This window comes from Rana temporaria, chromosome 2 (assembly GCF_905171775.1).
Source record: "Rana temporaria chromosome 2, aRanTem1.1, whole genome shotgun sequence".
NCBI classification, from domain to species: Eukaryota; Metazoa; Chordata; class Amphibia; order Anura; family Ranidae; genus Rana; species Rana temporaria.
The window spans coordinates 465,791,184-465,808,950 of NC_053490.1; the positions used below are offsets into that span (position 1 = coordinate 465,791,184).

General features: G+C 46.5%; 1 protein-coding gene and 1 long non-coding RNA gene across 2 annotated transcripts in view; one reads left to right on the forward strand and one right to left on the reverse strand.

Annotated features, from left to right (window-relative positions):
- Positions 1-17,767, forward strand: part of VEGFD (vascular endothelial growth factor D) — a 130,828-nt gene that overhangs the window by 27,212 nt on the left and 85,849 nt on the right. The window contains exon 2 of the mRNA XM_040338669.1: positions 14,041-14,242. Within this exon, the coding sequence (XP_040194603.1) occupies positions 14,041-14,242 (202 nt within the window). The remainder of the gene's footprint in view (positions 1-14,040; positions 14,243-17,767) is intronic.
- Positions 1-17,767, reverse strand: part of LOC120927769 — a 37,834-nt gene that overhangs the window by 3,854 nt on the left and 16,213 nt on the right. The window contains exon 2 of the long non-coding RNA XR_005747126.1: positions 14,116-14,235. This is a non-coding gene — a long non-coding RNA (uncharacterized LOC120927769). The remainder of the gene's footprint in view (positions 1-14,115; positions 14,236-17,767) is intronic.

Consider the following 17,767-nt stretch of genomic DNA (forward strand, 5'->3'; position numbering starts at 1 on the left):
TCAATCCAGCCCCGTGGTGAGGGAGCGAGGGGGAGGGGAAGACGGCAGAGTGTCCGAGGCGCCACGAAAAGCTACGCGGAAGTCGGTGCACGGGTCCAGGGCGCGCAGCGAGAGTGAGTCCAGCTCTGGGCCCGCGGCTCCCAGGCCCGAGTCGCCTGGTGGGCTTTCATCTGTTGAGGAGGGTCGGCATGGAGATCGATCGGAAGGGGAGCTGTCGGAGGAGGAAGTCGTGCCCAGGACGGAGGTCGCAGTGCGGGAGCCTAGCTGGACGGCTGGTGGGATTGCTTCCAGACAGCCCGGTGAGTCGTTTTTGGCTTTTCCTTCTACTTTACAAAATGTGGGGGTGTTAGCGGGGGGACGGGGGGGGGGGTCCCCGTAGTCGAGTGGGGGTGCCCGCAGGGGTGAGTAGTGGTGATTCTGGTGCGCTGGGGGAACAGTCGAGAGAGGATGCGGGTTTGCACCGGTTCCTGGCGGGTCTGGAGACGTTGGTTAGCCAGCTGAAGGGTGGGGTCAGCCCCGCCATCAGCCCAGCGGCGGCATGGGGAACGGCGGGTGGATCCGGGGTTACGGCGCCTGCAGTAGCGGTCGCCGTGCCGGGGGCTGTGGTGCCCGTGGACAAGGGACCAGAGGTAGGGGCAGTGGCGGCAGGTGCCGTGGTGCCTCCTACGGAAAAGGGGGATGCGGGGGTCGACTCCGCAAAGAAGAGAGAGTTGGTCCGGTTGGCGGACGCGGCTAAAGGGGAGGTTTACACGTGTTGGGAGGCACCGCTGGGTTCGCATTTGAAGCCGGAGGTGCGGGAAAAGATTTGGAAGAGTGAATATGTAGAGATATTCGCGTTGCTTCCGCTGGAAAAGTTTAACCTGGATAGGGTTAAGCCGAAGAGTCCAAGAAAGAGGACGAGGAGAAGAGGAGGTATAGGCTTATACCTAGGACTTTTGCGAATTGGTCGCAGGCCTACTCGATCATGGCGAGCGTGATCGGTGAGAAAAACACCGAACATTGTTCGCGCTTTTCAGTTACCAAGAGGCGATCAGCGAGGCCTACCGGTGTTACGGGGGCACGGGGTGGCTCCGGTATGATGAGCAGTTCCGGCAACGCCGGGCTATCAGGCCGGATATTAGGTGGGACACTAAGGACATTGGCCTTTGGATGCGGCTTATGTCGGCCCCACGGACGTCCGCGCCGTTTTTTCAGGGGGGGGGGGGGGCGGTGGAACCTCTTCCCCAGGACAGTCGGCCGGAAAGAAGAAAGGGGTCTGCTGGCAGTTTAACGAGGGAAACTGCAGGTTCGGAGGGTCTTGCCGGTTCATGCACGAGTGCTCCGGCTGTGGTGGCAATCACCCCTCTTCCCGGTGTTTTAAGCAAGGCAAGGGACGTCCCGGAGATTCTTCAAGTAAGAGGGAGGACTCCGGTGATGGTGGAAAGGATGCGACTGTTTCTCGGTAGATATCCTGACAGGGCGGCCGCCCTGTCGTTGGAAAGGGGATTCTCGGTGGGTTTTAACATTCCGTGCTCTTTGGCCGTGGTCCCCCCGGTGGCTAAGAATTTGCGTTCCGCGTTACAACACCCGGATGTGGTTTCAGAGAAACTGCGGAAGGAAGTGGCGTTGGGCCGTATGGGGGGCCCATTTGTCTCGCCTCCCTTGGACGACTTGGTGGTTTCCCCGTTGGGGGTGGTGCCGAAGAAGGAGCCAAACAAATTTCAGGTTATTCATCATTTGTCGTTTCCAAAGGGGGGGTCTGTGAACGACGCCATCAGCATGGAGGAGTGTACGGTGAGTTACACCTCTTTTGATGCTGCGGTGGGCTGGGTCAGGCGGTATGGCCGGGGTGCCTCGATGGCCAAGTCGGACATTGGGGCCGCGTTTCGGCTCCTGCCGGTCCACCCAGATAGTTTCAGGCTCTTGGGCTGCCATTGGGGTGGGGAGTTCTACGTAGACAAGTGTCTGCCGATGGGCTGTTCCATTTCCTGCGCGCTGTTTGAACGGTTTAGTTCGTTCCTGGAGTGGGTGGTTCGGGATGTGTCCGGCGTAAGCTCCGTGATCCACTACCTGGACGATTTTCTCTGTGTTGGGCCGGCGGGGTCGCGGATTTGCGCAGTGTTGTTGGCCACGTTGGAGCACGTGGCGGAGCGATTTGGGGTGCCGCTGGCACCCGAGAAAACGGAAGGACCGAGATCGGTCATCCAATTCTTGGGCATCGTGATTGACTCGGAAAGGATGGAATGTAGGTTACCGCTGGACAAGTTGGTGGGCCTCAAGGCCGAGATTCAGGAGATGGTGGGCTTGCGGAAGGTGCAACTCCGAGCGCTTCAGTCGCTCCTGGGGAAGCTAAATTTTGCTTGCCGCATTCTCCCCATGGGTAGGGTCTTTTGCAGGCGCCTTTCGGCGGCCACAGCGGGCGTCAGGTCGCCCAGGCACTATGTGCGACTGGGGAAGGAACATAGGGAGGATTTGTTGGTATGGCACTCCTTTTTGGACTCCTTCAACGGCAGGGCCTTGTGGATGTCTGGCCCGGTTAGCAACTTTGACATGGAGTTGTTCACAGATGCGGCCGGGGGCGCAGGTTTTGGGGCATATTTTCAAGGGCAATGGAGTGCGGGCTCTTGGCCACAGGCCTGGTTGGAGGCGGGGTTGACAAAGAACTTGGTGCTGTTGGAATTGTTTCCGGTGGTGCTGGCAGTAGAACTGTGGGGGGCGGCCTTCCGGGATCGGAAGGTGCGGTTCCATGGTGACAATATGGGGGTGGTCCAGGTGATCAACAGAGTTACGGCGTCTTCTCCTCCAGTTATTCGGCTGCTACGGCACCTGGTGCTGCGCTGTTTGCAGTTGAACATATTTGTATATGCGGTGCATTTACCGGGGGTGGAGAATGTAGTGGCTGACGCTCTGTCTCGCTTTCAGTGGGACAGGTTCCGGGAGCTGGTGCCGGAGGCAGAGGAGCAAGGTGTCCCCTGTCCGGAGTGGCTTTGGAGGATTCCATTGGAATCGTCTCCGATTGGATCAGAAGGTCGGTAAGTGTGAACACCTGGAGGGCGTATGAGAAGGTGTGGGCGGAATGGCAGGCTTTGGTTGGGGAGTCCGAGGTGGACCCGGCCGGTCCCGAGGTCAAGGGATTGGTGTTGTATTTCTTGGTCAGGAACATGGAGGCCGGGGTCTCTCCGTCCATGTTGGACAAAAAGTTGGCTGGTTTGGCTTTTCTGTTTAAGTGGCAAGGGCGCCCGGACTTTACTAAGGAATTTTGTGTCCGGCAGGCTCTCAAGGGTTACAGGAAGCAGGGGCGTCAGGCGGATTCCCGGCGCCCTGTGTCGTTTGAAATATTGAGGGGTATTATGGGAAAATTGGGGACATTGTGTTCGTCCCGGTTTGAAGTGTTATTGTTTCGCGCGGCGTTCGCGTTGGCATTCTTTGGAGCTTTTCGAGTGGGGGAGTTGGTTAGCCCCTCGAAGACGGTGCAGGGTGGCATGTTAGCTGAGGATGTGGTGTGGAAGCAAGACGGGGTCGCATTGTTGCTACGCCGGTCCAAGACGGACCAGAAAGGGAAGGGTAAAGTGGTGCGAGTCTTCCCTATTGAAGGGTCGGAATTATGCCCGGTTAGGGTAGTGCGGGAATTTTTGGATGTACGGCCAGTGTTAAGTGGATCATTCTTGGTGCACGAGGATGGGACAGCGTTGTCGCGGTATCAGTTCGTGACAGTGTTCAGACGGTGTCTGGGGGCATTGAGCCTGGCGGCTCAGGAGTTCTCGGCGCATTCCTTTCGGATTGGGGCCGCGACAGAAGCAGTACGTTGTGGCTTGGACGATGAATTGGTGAAAAGGATTGGGAGATGGGAGTCGAGGAGGTTTCGGTTATATGTCAGACCTCAGCTCATGGTAGAATTAGGGGTGCGCGGTGGTGCAACAAAATAGAGGTCCAGGGAAAGTTAAGGTTAGGCCACCTCCAAGGGGGATGGGGAGTGGATCGGGGTTTTTTGGTAAAGGGAACATGTTGGTAGTCGGGGATGGGAGCGTCTCCCGATGGGCTTGTGGTGATGGATTTCTTACTTGCTGTCTTTCAGGTGCGGGACAGGGACTGGTATGGATAATGGGCCACTCCTTCGTGCGTAGGGGGGCTGCGAGAGCGGATATGCGGCCGAACGGTCGCCAACTGGGGGTCCCAAGACAGGAAGCGATGGTGCGGTGGTTGGGATTCCCGGGGATGTTGTGGAGCAGGGTGGTGCCGGAAGTGCACAAGTTTGCACGCTTGCATCGACCGCCGGACGTTTTGTTGATCCATGCGGGGGGCAACGACTTGGGGGTGCGTTCTATGTTGGATGTCGCACGAGACATCAAGTTTGATTTCTTGAGGATTCGCATGTCCTACCCGGAAACGGTAGTGATATGGTCTGATATTGTGGGAAGGTCTTCATGGCGGATGGCTAGATCATGGGAAGGTGTGAACAGGGCCAGGAGAAAGATTAATCGGGACGTGGCTAAATTTGTGATTCGGAACGGCGGGTTGGTGGTTAGACACCCTGAGTTGGAGGTGGATACGTGGAGGTATCAGCTGAGAGATGGAGTTCATTTGACCGACGTGGGGATTGACATGTGGGTGTTGGGCCTACAGGACGGGATACAGCGAGCATTGAGGGTGTGGAGGTGCGCCCAAAGGTAAGGAGTTACCTTTGGGTGCTGGTGGCGGGTGTTTTGGACTTTGCAGGAGAAGAAATTACCCTGAAGTGGATGCCATTACCCAGAGGTGGTATGGGTTCTGAAGGGGCTGTTAGTCCAGTCTACCAAGGTGTAGCTGACAAGTGGTTAATGGGGGCACTGCGGTCAGTTGGTCGTCTTTGAGTCAGTTTTTCGGTTTGAGGCCTAAGACCAGAGGTACAGCAGTGCTCATAAAACGTTTTAGAATGGTTACAAGTGTGTTAATGTGCCTGCAAAGTCCAGCACCAGCAGGGTTAAAAATATTGTATCTCAGGTCTAATAAAGGTTATGTGTGAAAATGTTATTTAATGTTATTTAATATTTAAAAGGTTATTTAAAATAAATGGAGGCTGCTACGGCCAGTTTTTACTCCAAAGATTACAGTAGTGGTGTCAGTCAGTGGCGGCTGGTGCTCCATTATTTTGGGGGGCGCAAACAAAGCCCCAACCAACCAACCCCCCCCCCCCGGTCACTCGCCCACAATAGGTCCTACAGATATATATACAGACAGACCAATAGAAAGACAGACAGGCATTGTGTGGAAATAGAGACAGATGGATAAATATGCAGACAGATAAATAGACAGATGGAGAAATAGATAAACATTGGGTAGGAGGGGGGGGGGCAGATAGATAGATAGATAGATAGATAGATAGATAGATATGCAGATACATAGATAGATATACAGATAGATAGATAGATAGATAGATAGATAGATAGATAGATAGACATATAGATAGATAGATAGATAGATAGATAGATAGATAGATAGATAGATAGACATACAGACAGATAGACAGACAGATATGCAGATAGATAGATAGATAGACAGACAGATATGCAGATAGATAGATAGATAAACATACAGATAGATGGACAGCCATATAGATAGATAGATAGATAGATAGACATATAGATAGATAGATAAACATACAGATAGATGGACAGACATAGATAGATAGATAGATAGATAGATAGATAGATAGATAGATAGACATATCGATAGATAGATAGATAAACATACAGATAGATGGACAGACAGACAGACAGACAGATACATAGATAGATAGATACATAGATAAACAGACAGACAGATAGATAGATAAACATACAGATAGACGGACAGACAGATAGATAGATAGATAAACATACAGATAGACGGACAGACAGACAAACAGATAGATAGATAGATAGATAGATAGATAAACACACATAGATAGATAGATAGATAGATAGATAGATAGATAGATAGATAGATAGATAGATAGACACACAGATAGATGGACAGATAGATAAATAGATAGATAGATAGATAGATAGATAGATAGATAGACACACAGATAGATGGACAGATAGATAAATAGATAGATAGATAGATAGATAAATAGATAGATAGATAAATAGATAGATAGATAGATAGATAGATAGATAGATAGACAGACAGACATTGGGTCTAAGGGGAAGAATGAGAGATAGATAGATAGATGCATAGGTAGATAATCAAATAGATAGATAGATAGATAGATAGATAGATAGATAGATAGATAGATAGATAGATAGATATATAGATAGATAGATAGATAGATAGATAGATAGATAGATAGATAGATAGATAGATAGACAGACAGACATTGGGTCTAAGGGGAAGAATGATAGATAGATAGATAGATAGATAGATAGATAGATAGATAGATAGATAGATAGATAGATAGATAGATAGATAGATAGATAGATAGCTATACAGATACATAGATAGATAGATAAACATATAGATAGATAGATAGATAGATAGACAGACATTGGGTCTAAGGGGAAGAATGAGAGATAGATAGATAGATAGATAGATAGATAGATAGATAGATAGATAGATAATCAGATAGATAGACATTGGGTGTAAGGGGAAGAATGAGAGATAGATAAGACAGACAGATGAGAGAGATTTAGTGGTGAATGGGAGAAACATTTACTACGATCAGCAGTCCCCCATCCCCCCCCCCTTCTGCTCTCCTCTCGAGTCCAGCTGAACACAGCTTCAAGTCTGTATGCTCGGAGCAGCACTGACTGTGAAGAGGGGGGGGGTCCTGCTTCACCTTTTCCCCCAGCTTTTCACTCGTAATCTGCTGGTGAAGACAAGAGACATGTGCCTGGCAGGAGAGGTCAGCCACCAGCAGATTACGAGTGAATAGCTGGGGGAAAAGGTGAAGCAGAATTCCCCCCCCTCCCCCCTTCACACAGTCAGTTCGATCAGAGCATACAGACTTGAAGCTGTGTGCAGTGCTGCTCGGCGGGACCCTGGAGAGGGGAGCGGGAATCCCGCTTCCAACTGGGGGGGGGGGGTGGGGTGCTGGTGGTGACGGGGCTGGCTGTCAGTGGCAGTACTAGCGCGGGGAGATGCTGCGGGGCACGGTGGTGGTTCGGCTGGTGGTGGCAGGCATGGATGGATTTAGCTGCGGGGAATGGAGGTATGAAAATAACTGCTTACCTTCAATGGCGCCGCTCCTCTGATGCCCCCACAAGCACTCCAGAAACCGGAAGTGATTTAAATGGCACTTCCCACTGACTCTACTTCGGTCCCCGCTGGCCAATCCCATCACACCACTAGGGCATTTTAACAAATCACTGGAGAGTGGGAGTGTGTGCGGGCGCACAGCTTGCGCCCTGCACACGCCCTAAACACGGGCAAATCAGCTTTCCAGCCTGCAATCAGCTGATTGCAGGCTGGGAAGCTTTCCATAGACCGCCTGATCACGCCTGATCACTCTTAAAGTGACATTTACAAAAAAAAAAAAATTTTTTTTTTTTTTAATAAATTTTTTTTACAGCTTGGGGGGGTGGGGGGGCGGCGCCCGAGCGCCCCCTATGGACGGGCCGCCACTGGTGTCAGTTATTTATTAAGGTAAAGGTTGAGTAAAAATGTGGGTCTTAGCAGATAAGGGTTAATGTATTTATACCATAGTCAAGGTAATCTTAATGTTTTATTACTTGATGGAGTTGATAACCAAGCAAATACAAGTAAGTTAACAATTATTATAACACAGTTCAGCATAAGGGATGGCTAACCATGAGGGCTAGATATAAAGGGACATACACCGCCCAGACTCGCATAAACAGTATCAATGCCATACAGAAATGTAATGGTGGGCAGCAGTGAGCTTTTATCTAACAATACCTGAGCTATACTGTACTAATGATGGAGATGCTAGCTCTAAACTGGCTGAGTAAGCACAGTTAAATTTAAGTCAACATCAACAAAGCTAGAAGAATATAAGGGGAAACCTGTAAGGTTAATGTTAGGGGCAGTCCTTTAAGTTAGTCTTTTGCCGGCTTATATGGGGGGCCTTTTAATTGAGTGTTGGTGCACTTATGATAGCCCATTAATCATCAAAGCAGTAAGATAACTATGGGTGCAGCTGAGTTCAGTGCATAGTATATAATGATTCAGTATGACCACAGTCCTAAATTAGTAGTTTTGCAGTATGGGCTATATAGTACTGGATTGCTATGGGTAAATGCGGGTTGGATGCTATGGTTGCCCTGCTCTCAGAGGCTTATCTACTGCTAATAGTACATGGTGGGCCGACGGCCCTCTCAGCAACTCCCCGATGTGATGATAGAATCTTATGATAAAAGGGGCCCCTTTGGATCACATTGCATATATGGAGGAATTGATATCCCATTCTAGAGATTCTTCTAGGAATTTCCGAGATAAATGGGCATGCTAGCACCACTTTGCGGATTCTTCTGAATACCGTACTTTGTTGGATTCCTGATGAGTCCCGGAATCTGATTAATCTCCTCTGTTGTTCCTATTTTCTATAACTTTGTCAATTTGAATCACACCGCTTATAATAGGATGGTTTCCTCAACCCTCCCTCTACCTTGCCTTCCCCTACCCCTTCCTTTCCCCCCTAAATACTCGAATTTTATCTTGACTGCTTTGTTGTGACTATGATGGATCACTAACTTTAAATATTGATCCTTGTTTTATGTTCTTAAATGTAATGTCACTTATTCGACTTATTGCATACATTGTAACAAGATCGCTTTGTATACTCTTACATGTTTTAAAAACCCAATAAACATATTTGAAAAAAAAAAAAAAAGGGGCCCCTTTAGTCTGCCTCTGTTGTTGCTGTAACTTGAACGGCAGGAACAGAGCGTCTGGCAAACGCTCTGGTCTCTCAGGGGCAGCCCCACAAGGTAGTTTGGATAGACAGTGTTGCTGATCCCAGCGATCTACTTTCTGACCCTAGGCTTTCTTGGACTGCCTCTTTTCCCCTGCTCGCTCCAACAGGTCTGGATGCCTGGATTCCCATAGCGCCCAGGCTTTCCCAGGTGTTTCAATAAAAAGTCTCTCAGGCTTCTTCTGCTCACACAGGGCCTTGTGGGAGCTGTAGTTCAGAAAGCTTGTTGTGTCCATACATGGTTGTTGCCTCAAACTACAACTCCCAGGACTCCAAGCGTGCCGCATTAAGATTTATAAGGTCATTGTAATGAATGTGTGTGCTCCTGCTCCATCATAGCTGCTGGTTCCAGCATCCTAGTTTTGGCTGTGGCATTCTCCTTATCTGTCTGTCCACCTGTGAGGTGATTAATGTGGCCAGTCTCTGGGTGGAGCCCAAACCTGATTAAAGCCAGCCAAGCCTGCAGTCTCATGCTGGTGATAGCGTGTGTAATACATGCAAGCGCTCTGTCTGTCTGTCTTGCTCTGCTGTTTGGATCCCCCTATTTATGACCTTGGATCGGATATTGACTACTCTCTGGACTCTGCCTGCCTTTTGACTATGGATTGACCCAGACTATTCTGAACCTTGTCTGCCTTGTATCTGTACTGTCATTGAACCACTCTGCCTATCTGCAAGTACCCATTTGCTTTGCTCAGTTTGTTCTGTTTCACGTGTTTAAAGTCACGGGTTTATTTGTGTCTTTAATCAATTTTTATTTATGTTCATGAATTTTGTCACATTTATCACCAATATTTATTCACCTTAATATTAGTATATGATTTGAGACATTGTTTATGCTTAGAGGGATATACACATATTCATTGAGCGCTGTTTAATTTGTGGACACTCTTGAGAGAGTGCAACCACTTTATTTACTTTTTGCTCAGTTTGCGCCTGCTCTGACGTGGTGGCCAGGCACTATAGCATTGTGTATAAGTTCTGGAGACAACCGAGTACCAGTAGGCCTGCTTGCCTTATGGAAGAGGGGGCTTCTATAGGTGAAGAACACAGAAGCTAGTTTTAGTGTCTGACCACCTGCATTAGGGGTAAGCGTGACACTCACTAAACCTGGATCTCCCTTTGCTGACCAGAGGAGAGTTGTATAGTTTGACATTAGCAACACATAAGGTGAAGGGTAAAGAGCAGTGTCTCCTTCTCCATGTTATTGTAGTCCAATCATCTGGCTAAATTTAGGTCCCAGCGAACCCCTGCAAAAATCTATTTATTGGGGGTCAATGGGAAAAGTGTTTCTTAAACTGGCAATCATTTGGAAGAATGCTCCCCTTATAGACAGTTAAAAACATCATTGGTGTTATGTTGCTGGCTCTGCCATGTAGAAATGGGTCTGGAACTAGGCAGGCACCATCAGATGGCTGGTCAGTAAGCCACAGCTCAAGAAACCCCTAGCAATATCTTAAGGAACCTTAGGGTTCCATGGAAACTTGGTTGATAAAGACTGGTACAGAGCAGTGGTTTTCAATCGGGGTACTGTGGCACCCTGGGGTGCCATTTGGGTTTCCCATGAGTGCTTTCCCTGGAGTGTTGCAAGCATGAGACCAGGTTTGCCCTGGATCAGAGATGGATGAAGAGACTCTGTGGTGATGGTGGTCTCTGATGTGATTAAGAGACTCTGTCATGGTGAGATTGTGATGTGATGGGTGGCTCTCATGTATAGGGGGACTGTGATGTGAAGGAACTCTGATATGATGGGAGGCCCTCTGATGTCAAGGGGGACTACTGACGTCAAATTATTTTCATTGAGATATGTGCATTTTTCCAGGTTTCCCACTGATAAGCAACATTACAATTGTTTGATTGATTTTGTAAATGATTTTAACCACTTCCCGCCCAGCCAGAAGCAGATTGATGGGCGGGTGCTTTCCCATCCTGACTGGACGTCATATGCAGGGCCGGACTTACCATTGGCCTTGACTGGGCTCAAGCCCAGGGGCCCCACCCAATAGGGGGCCCCCTTTAAAAAAAAAAAAAAAAAAAAATTTTTTTTTTTTTTTTTTTTTTAGGGGTCCGGAGGTCCCCAGGGCCCCGGACGGCAACCCCCCTTTTTTTTATTTATTTTTTGTAAAAAAATGTTTTTTTTTATATATTTTTTATTTATATTTATATATATATATATATATATATATATATATATATATATATATATATATATATTTTATTATTATTATTAAAGGGCCCAGGGGTCTCCAGGGCCCCGGATGGCAACCCCCCTTTTTTTTATTTATTTTTTGTAAAAAAATGTTTTTTTTATATATTTTTTATTTTTATATATATAATATATATATATATATATATATATATATTTTATTATTATTATTAAAGGGCCCAGGGGTCTCCAGGGCCCCCGGATGGCAACCCACCTTTTTTATTTTTTTATAAAAAAAATTACATTTTTTTTAATATATATATATATATATTTTTATTAAAGGGCTCAGAGGTCCCCAGGGCCCCATGTGGCAACCCCCCCTTTTTTATTTTTTTTATAAATGTTTATTTTTTTATTTTTGTTTATTTTTTTATTTTTGTTTATTTTTTTATTTTTTATTAAAAGGCCCAGAGGTTCCCAGGGGCCCAGAGGTCCCCAGGGCCCCCGGGTTTGGCAACCTCCCTTTTTTATGTATTTTTTATAAATGTTTTTTTTTTTTATTATTAAAGGGCCCAGAGGTTTATTTTTTCTTTTTATTAAAAGGCCCAGAGGTCCCCAGGGCCCCAGATGGCTACATATATTTATATATATTTGTTTTCTTCTTTATTTCTTTTTTTTGTAAAGGCCCCCCCGCTTCTCAATTTGCGGCAGCCCCCACGCTTCTCAATTTCAGGCGGCAGCACCCCCACCCCCCCTAGGTTCTCTGCTTCAGGGGGCCCATGCCTTAAGCTGTGCAAGGGGCCCCAAAATTCCTGATGGCGGCCCTGCGCATACCTCCCAACACGCACGGATTCTGTGGGACTTTCCCGCACAGACAGCTTCTTCCCGCAGTCCCGCAAAAGGGTTAATTTTCCCGCACTGCAAGAGGAGGCAGCACGGAAGCAGGAGGAACCGGAGTGGTGTGTGGAGGACTGTGGCTGCTGAAGGGAAGAAAGCCGAGAGCCGGGCTAATGACAGTCTGTGGCCCCGGCTGTTGGCACAGGTGAGAGGCACTCCCCCCCTCAACAACTGCAAAATCCCCCCCCGCTCAACAACTTTAATGCGCTCCCCCCCCGCTCAACAACTTTGATCCCCCCCAATTCTCGGCTCCAGGGGGCCCTTCAACACTCAAGCCCAGGGGCCCCCACCACCCTAAGTCCTGCCCTGGTCATATGACATCCTGTCACGATGCGCAGATCACAGGTATCGCCACAATCTGTCACTGGCTGTGTCCACCTCGCTGCCGATACTATGTGACCGCTGTGATGAATTACAGCAGGACACATGAGAGTTGTACACAATGGATGGCTTCATTTCAAGTCATCCAATGTGTATAAGTGTGTTCTTCATTTTTCAAAAAATTATGACAAAAAATTCAAAAAATTCGCCATGCCTTTTACTAAACACTTTAGACTTTCCAAAAGGGGGTGCTTTGGGGGGTATTTCTACTGTCCTGGCATTTTAGGGCATCAAGAAATAAAGTAGTCCATAAGTACTTTAGGATTGATCAATTTTCAGATATACTTAATTTATAAGGCAAAAAAAGTAATGATATGGCAAACACTGTTCCCTATTCCAGCTCTAGGATTCATTTATATACTGTATTTATATACTATATATAATGTATATAAAATATATATATATATATATATATATATATATATATATATATATATATATATATATATATATATATATAGTGAGTTTCTTTATTTTTTTCATCTCTTTAATTATATTTTGTTCGCATTCTCATGTAGGCCAAGCTGCACAATAGGAATGTACTTTGGACAAACTAGTACACTACCAGGACAATTGTAACAATAGTTTTTTTTAACATAGGTTGTAAATAACCCGGCAATTTTTTCCAATATCTGTCACTATAACGTTTGCTGGGCAACTTAATTTGCATGTAAATGTGGAGACAAATGTAAAACAAAAAGGTATGCAAATTATTAAAGAAATTAAAGTGGTACTAATGCCACGTACACACGACCGTTTTTCGGGATGTAAAAAACTAAATTTTTAATAGTCTAGAAAAACTGAAGTTTTTTTCAACCCAATTATTGTTAAACCGGCCTTGTCTACACACGATCGTGAAAAAATAATGCTCTAGCAAAGCGCGGTGACGTACAACATGTACGACGGCACTATAAGGGGAAGTTCCATTCGGATGGCGCCACCCTTGGGGCTGCTTTTGCTGATTTCGAGTTAGTAAAAGACGATTCACGCTTTTCAGTCTGTTACAACGTAATGAATGTGCCATCTCCATTACGAACGCTAGTTTTACCAGAACGAGCGCTCCCATCTCATAACTTGCTTCTGAGCATGCACGTTTTTTCACATCATTAAAGCCCACACATGACCATTTTTTACGACATTAAAAACGACAACGTTAAAAACAAAGTGAAATAGTAAATTTTTAATGCCCATTTTTTACGTTGTGAAAAATGCTCTGGAGCCCACACATGATCGTTTTTAATGACATAAAAAAAAAAACATCATTTTTTTACAACCTGAAAAACGGCCGTGTGTACGCGGCATAAGACCCCTTTTCACAAGGTGGATTTTGTTCCAATCAGCAGGGAATCGGCTCACAGATACCCTGCTGATTGGAGCAGAGCGGGGCAGATGACACACCTGTTGTTCGCTCAGTTTCTGCATAGTGGTCATGGACAGAGCCCGCTCTGCTGTATGGGCAGTAAATAGACTCTGCTGTCCGTTTACACCAAACTACCTCCGATCTGCTCCACCTAAATAGAAGAGGACCCGATCGGACCCGGAGGTAGGCGAGTGTAAACAGACAAGTCCGTTTTAATGGACAGAATTTTCCAAGGAAATTGTGGTCAGTACTAGAATCAGTCATAAAAACGTTATTTGCTTCTTAGCCCAGATAACAAAGCCAGCCCTTCTCGAAAACACACTGCAAACCATGGCTACCTCTAGCAGCAGTTTAACTTGATTCTGTTTCTGTCTTTTGAACCTGTAGGGAATAACGCAGAGTGAGCTAGAATACAAAATCAGATCTGCGGCCAACCTGGAAGAGCTTCTTCGTATAACTCACCCCAGAGAGCTGAAGCTGTGGAGGTGTCGGTCAAAGCTGAAATCCTACATTAGCACTGACGCCAGATCTGGTCCTCATCGCTCAACCCGATTTGCTGCAGCTTTCTATGATATTGAAATACTAAAAGGTAATGAGCAATAACATAAGGTAAAGGTTGCCCTTAAAGTGGAACTCCAGCCAAAACATTTTTAAAGGAGTACTAAATTCACATACAGTTCATTAGGTATTAAAAAGAAACAAAACGCTTTAATAGTCATGTGTGCATTCTCATCAGTTCACCCCTGTGTCATGTCAGCTGCTGTTTTTTCCTGCTGATTGCAAAAGTGAAAGAACATTACTCTGGGGACCCTTTAGAAGTGCTTGTTCCAGGGAGAGATTTGGCCATTGAAAGGTGTAGATTTTAGCTATGTAGGGCCAGATCCACAGCCAGTGGGCTTAACTTAAATCTTCCTATTTAAGTTACACCGCCGCAAAATTTCTACCTAAGTGCCTGATCCACAAAGCACTTACCTAGAAATTTTCGGCTGTGTAACTTAAATCTGTCCGGCGCAAGGTGTGCCCAATCTAATGGGGCGAGTCCCATTTAAATTAGGCGCGCTCCCGCGCCGGACGTACTGCGCATGCTCCCGACGTGCTTTGCGCGAAGTTACGTTACGCCGAGTTTTGTGAATCGCGCCGGGTAAAAAAAGTTGCGTCGGGAAAAAAAAAATGCGGCGGGGAAAAAATTTTTTTAAAGCGTCGCGGGAAAGAAGGGTCTACTATTACATGGTGTACTAACTTTACACTTTGTAAAAGCAGCCCTAATTTTGCGTTTGCAAACTAACAACTTACGGAGACTTCACGAAGGGAAACCGCTTCGTGGATCTCCGTAAGTGCTAATTTGCATACCCGTAGCGGAATTTCGACGAGAAATGCCCCCAGCGGCGGCCGAGGTATTGCATCCTAAGATCCGACAGTGTAAAACTATTACACCTGCCGGATCTTAGGAATATCTATGCGTAACTGATTCTGTGAATCAGTCGCATAGATAGAAACAGAGATACGACGGCGTATCAGTAGATACGCCGGCGTATCCCTTTTGTGGATCTGGCCCGTAGTCTGTCCATTAGTTGCTTGCATTAGTGTGTGCAGCCTATTGCATTAGGGTGTGCACCCCAAAGCTCAAACACACACTACCAATCACTCAGAATGTTCATTTAGAAGAGGAAGGGGCTGGTGAATTACATATTATATTTATTTGTCCCCTTCCTAAAGCATCCCCACAGCAACAGCCGGCGGGAGAGGATAGGAGGGAAGCCAGCATCATTGCGGGGGAGAGGGGGGAGCCAGGGCAGTAGGGGGAATATGTGCTGCACAGAGTGATTGGGGTGTGCCTAGGCACACCTAAAACACCCTGTGCACACGCCGATGGTTGCTTGATTGCATTCTATCAGACCTGCTTCTGGAACAGAAACTAATCAGCACAAAACAGCTAAATTCTGCACCATCCAGTGGCTAGCAAGGAGGAACATGCTCATCTATTGATATGCCAAGGATGTATTATTTTACTCAGGGACATTACTATTCAATACACTGTGCTATCAGTGCATGTGAATGGGTGGCTACAAAGGGAGGTATTGAGAGAGCAGAATTAACTGAACTGAAATTAACAACTAAATACACAGATAAAAATACATACATATATTACAGCTGTTTACTTCCAAAAGCTTAGCATTTCTAACAATCCAATGCAGAGATTTATATAGCTCTGCCACAGAGCACTGCTGTGACTGGTAGGGCGAGAGGCCTGATTATTTTGTACCGCTACCATTAAGAGCCGGTTCACACACAGGCGGCACGACTTTAGGGGCGACTCGGCAAGGCGACTTGAGAGGCAACTTGCAAAATGACTTCAGTATTGAAGTCAATGCAAGTCGCCTCGAGTCGCCCCCAAAGTCGTACAGGAACCTTTTTCTAAGTCGGAGCGACTTGCGTCGCTCCTATTAGAACGGTTCCATTGACTACTGTGGACCGCGACTTGTAAGGCGGCTGAGTCGCCTGACAGGTCGCCCCAGTGTGAACCGGCTCTAAATAAAACATACAAGTCTTGTCCTTTCCCTCAGCCTGTAACTGGATAGTGAAAGGAGAAGCAGCAGACTGATGAGCTCATCTCTCGGTCACTATGCCCTATCAACATATCCCATGTTGGCATATAAGCAGGACAGTACAACTCACTGGCTCCTTGTGCTGCTTCTCCCTCAACCAGTCTGAGCTCTACTCTACAGAGACTGCAAGAGGTTTATATCGGGCCAAATTCAGGTGCTTACACTGCTTGCCTTAAAAAATACAGGGTGGGCCATTTATATGGATACACCTTAATAAAATAAGAATGGTTGCTGATATTAACTTCCTTGTAAAAAACTCATGAAAGAATAAAGTTATGTTAAAACCAAGCACACCGTTGTTTTTCTTGTGAAATTCCCAATAAGTTTGATGTGTCACATGACCCTCTTCCTATTGAAAAAACAAAAGTTGGATTCAAAATGGCCGACTTCAAAATGGCTGCCATGGTCACCACCCATCTTGAAAAGTTTCCCCCCTCACATATACTAATGTTCCACAAACAGGAAGTTAATATCACCAACCATTCCCATTTTATTAAGGTGTATCCATATAAATGGCCCACCCTGTACATTGAATATTGAACTTTACTCATAACAACGTGATAAAAAATGATGTTCTTAAGCCAAGCGCCTTGAGGCCATTAAGTTCGCATTTGTTGCGCTATATAAGTTTCTCACTCACTCACTCAAAGGAACATACATTCCACATTAATTATTACCCTACCAAAATGAGTTTGTGCTGTAAATTTCCTCCAGCATTGCTCCTATTTCTTCTTGCTGGAGGCGGCCATTTTCCTGGCTCCCAAAGCCAGTGGATCGGCCTCTAGTGGCTCTGATTTTCACCACAATGCCAAAAATGGAGAGCAAATGAGCATGTGGAGACCGGAGTGAGAAATGTGTATTACTGGATTTTAAACAGTATACACACTTAGGGCCAGATCCATGTAGATCGGCGTAACTTTAAATGGGTGTAACGCTACGCCGCCGCAACTTTGAGAGGCAAGTGCTGTATTCACAAAGCACTTGCCTCTAAAGTTACGGCGGCGTATCGTAAATCTGCCGGCGTAAGGGCGCGGAATTCAAATGACAAAGCATGCGCCGTCCGTGGCGGTATCCCAGTGCGCATGCTCGAAATCACGTCGCAAATAGTCAATGCTTTTGGCGTGAACGTAATTTACACAAAGCCCTATTCGCGAGCGTTTTGCGCAAACGACGTACACAACGGAAAATTTGACGCTGGCCCGACGTCCATACCTAACATTGCGTACGCCTCATAGACCCAGGGGTAACGTTACGCCGAAAAAAGCCTTATGTAAACGACGTAAAAAAATGCGCCAGACGTACGTTTGAGGATCGGCGTATCTAGCTAATTTGCATACTCAATGCGTACTCAACGCGTACTCAACGCGGAAATCAACGGAAGCGCCACCTAGCGGCCAGCGTAAATATGCACCTTAGATCCGACGGCATACTAAGACGTACGTTAGTCGGATCTAGCCCAGCTTCAGGCGTATCTTGTTTTGTGGATACAAAACAAAGATACGCCGGAG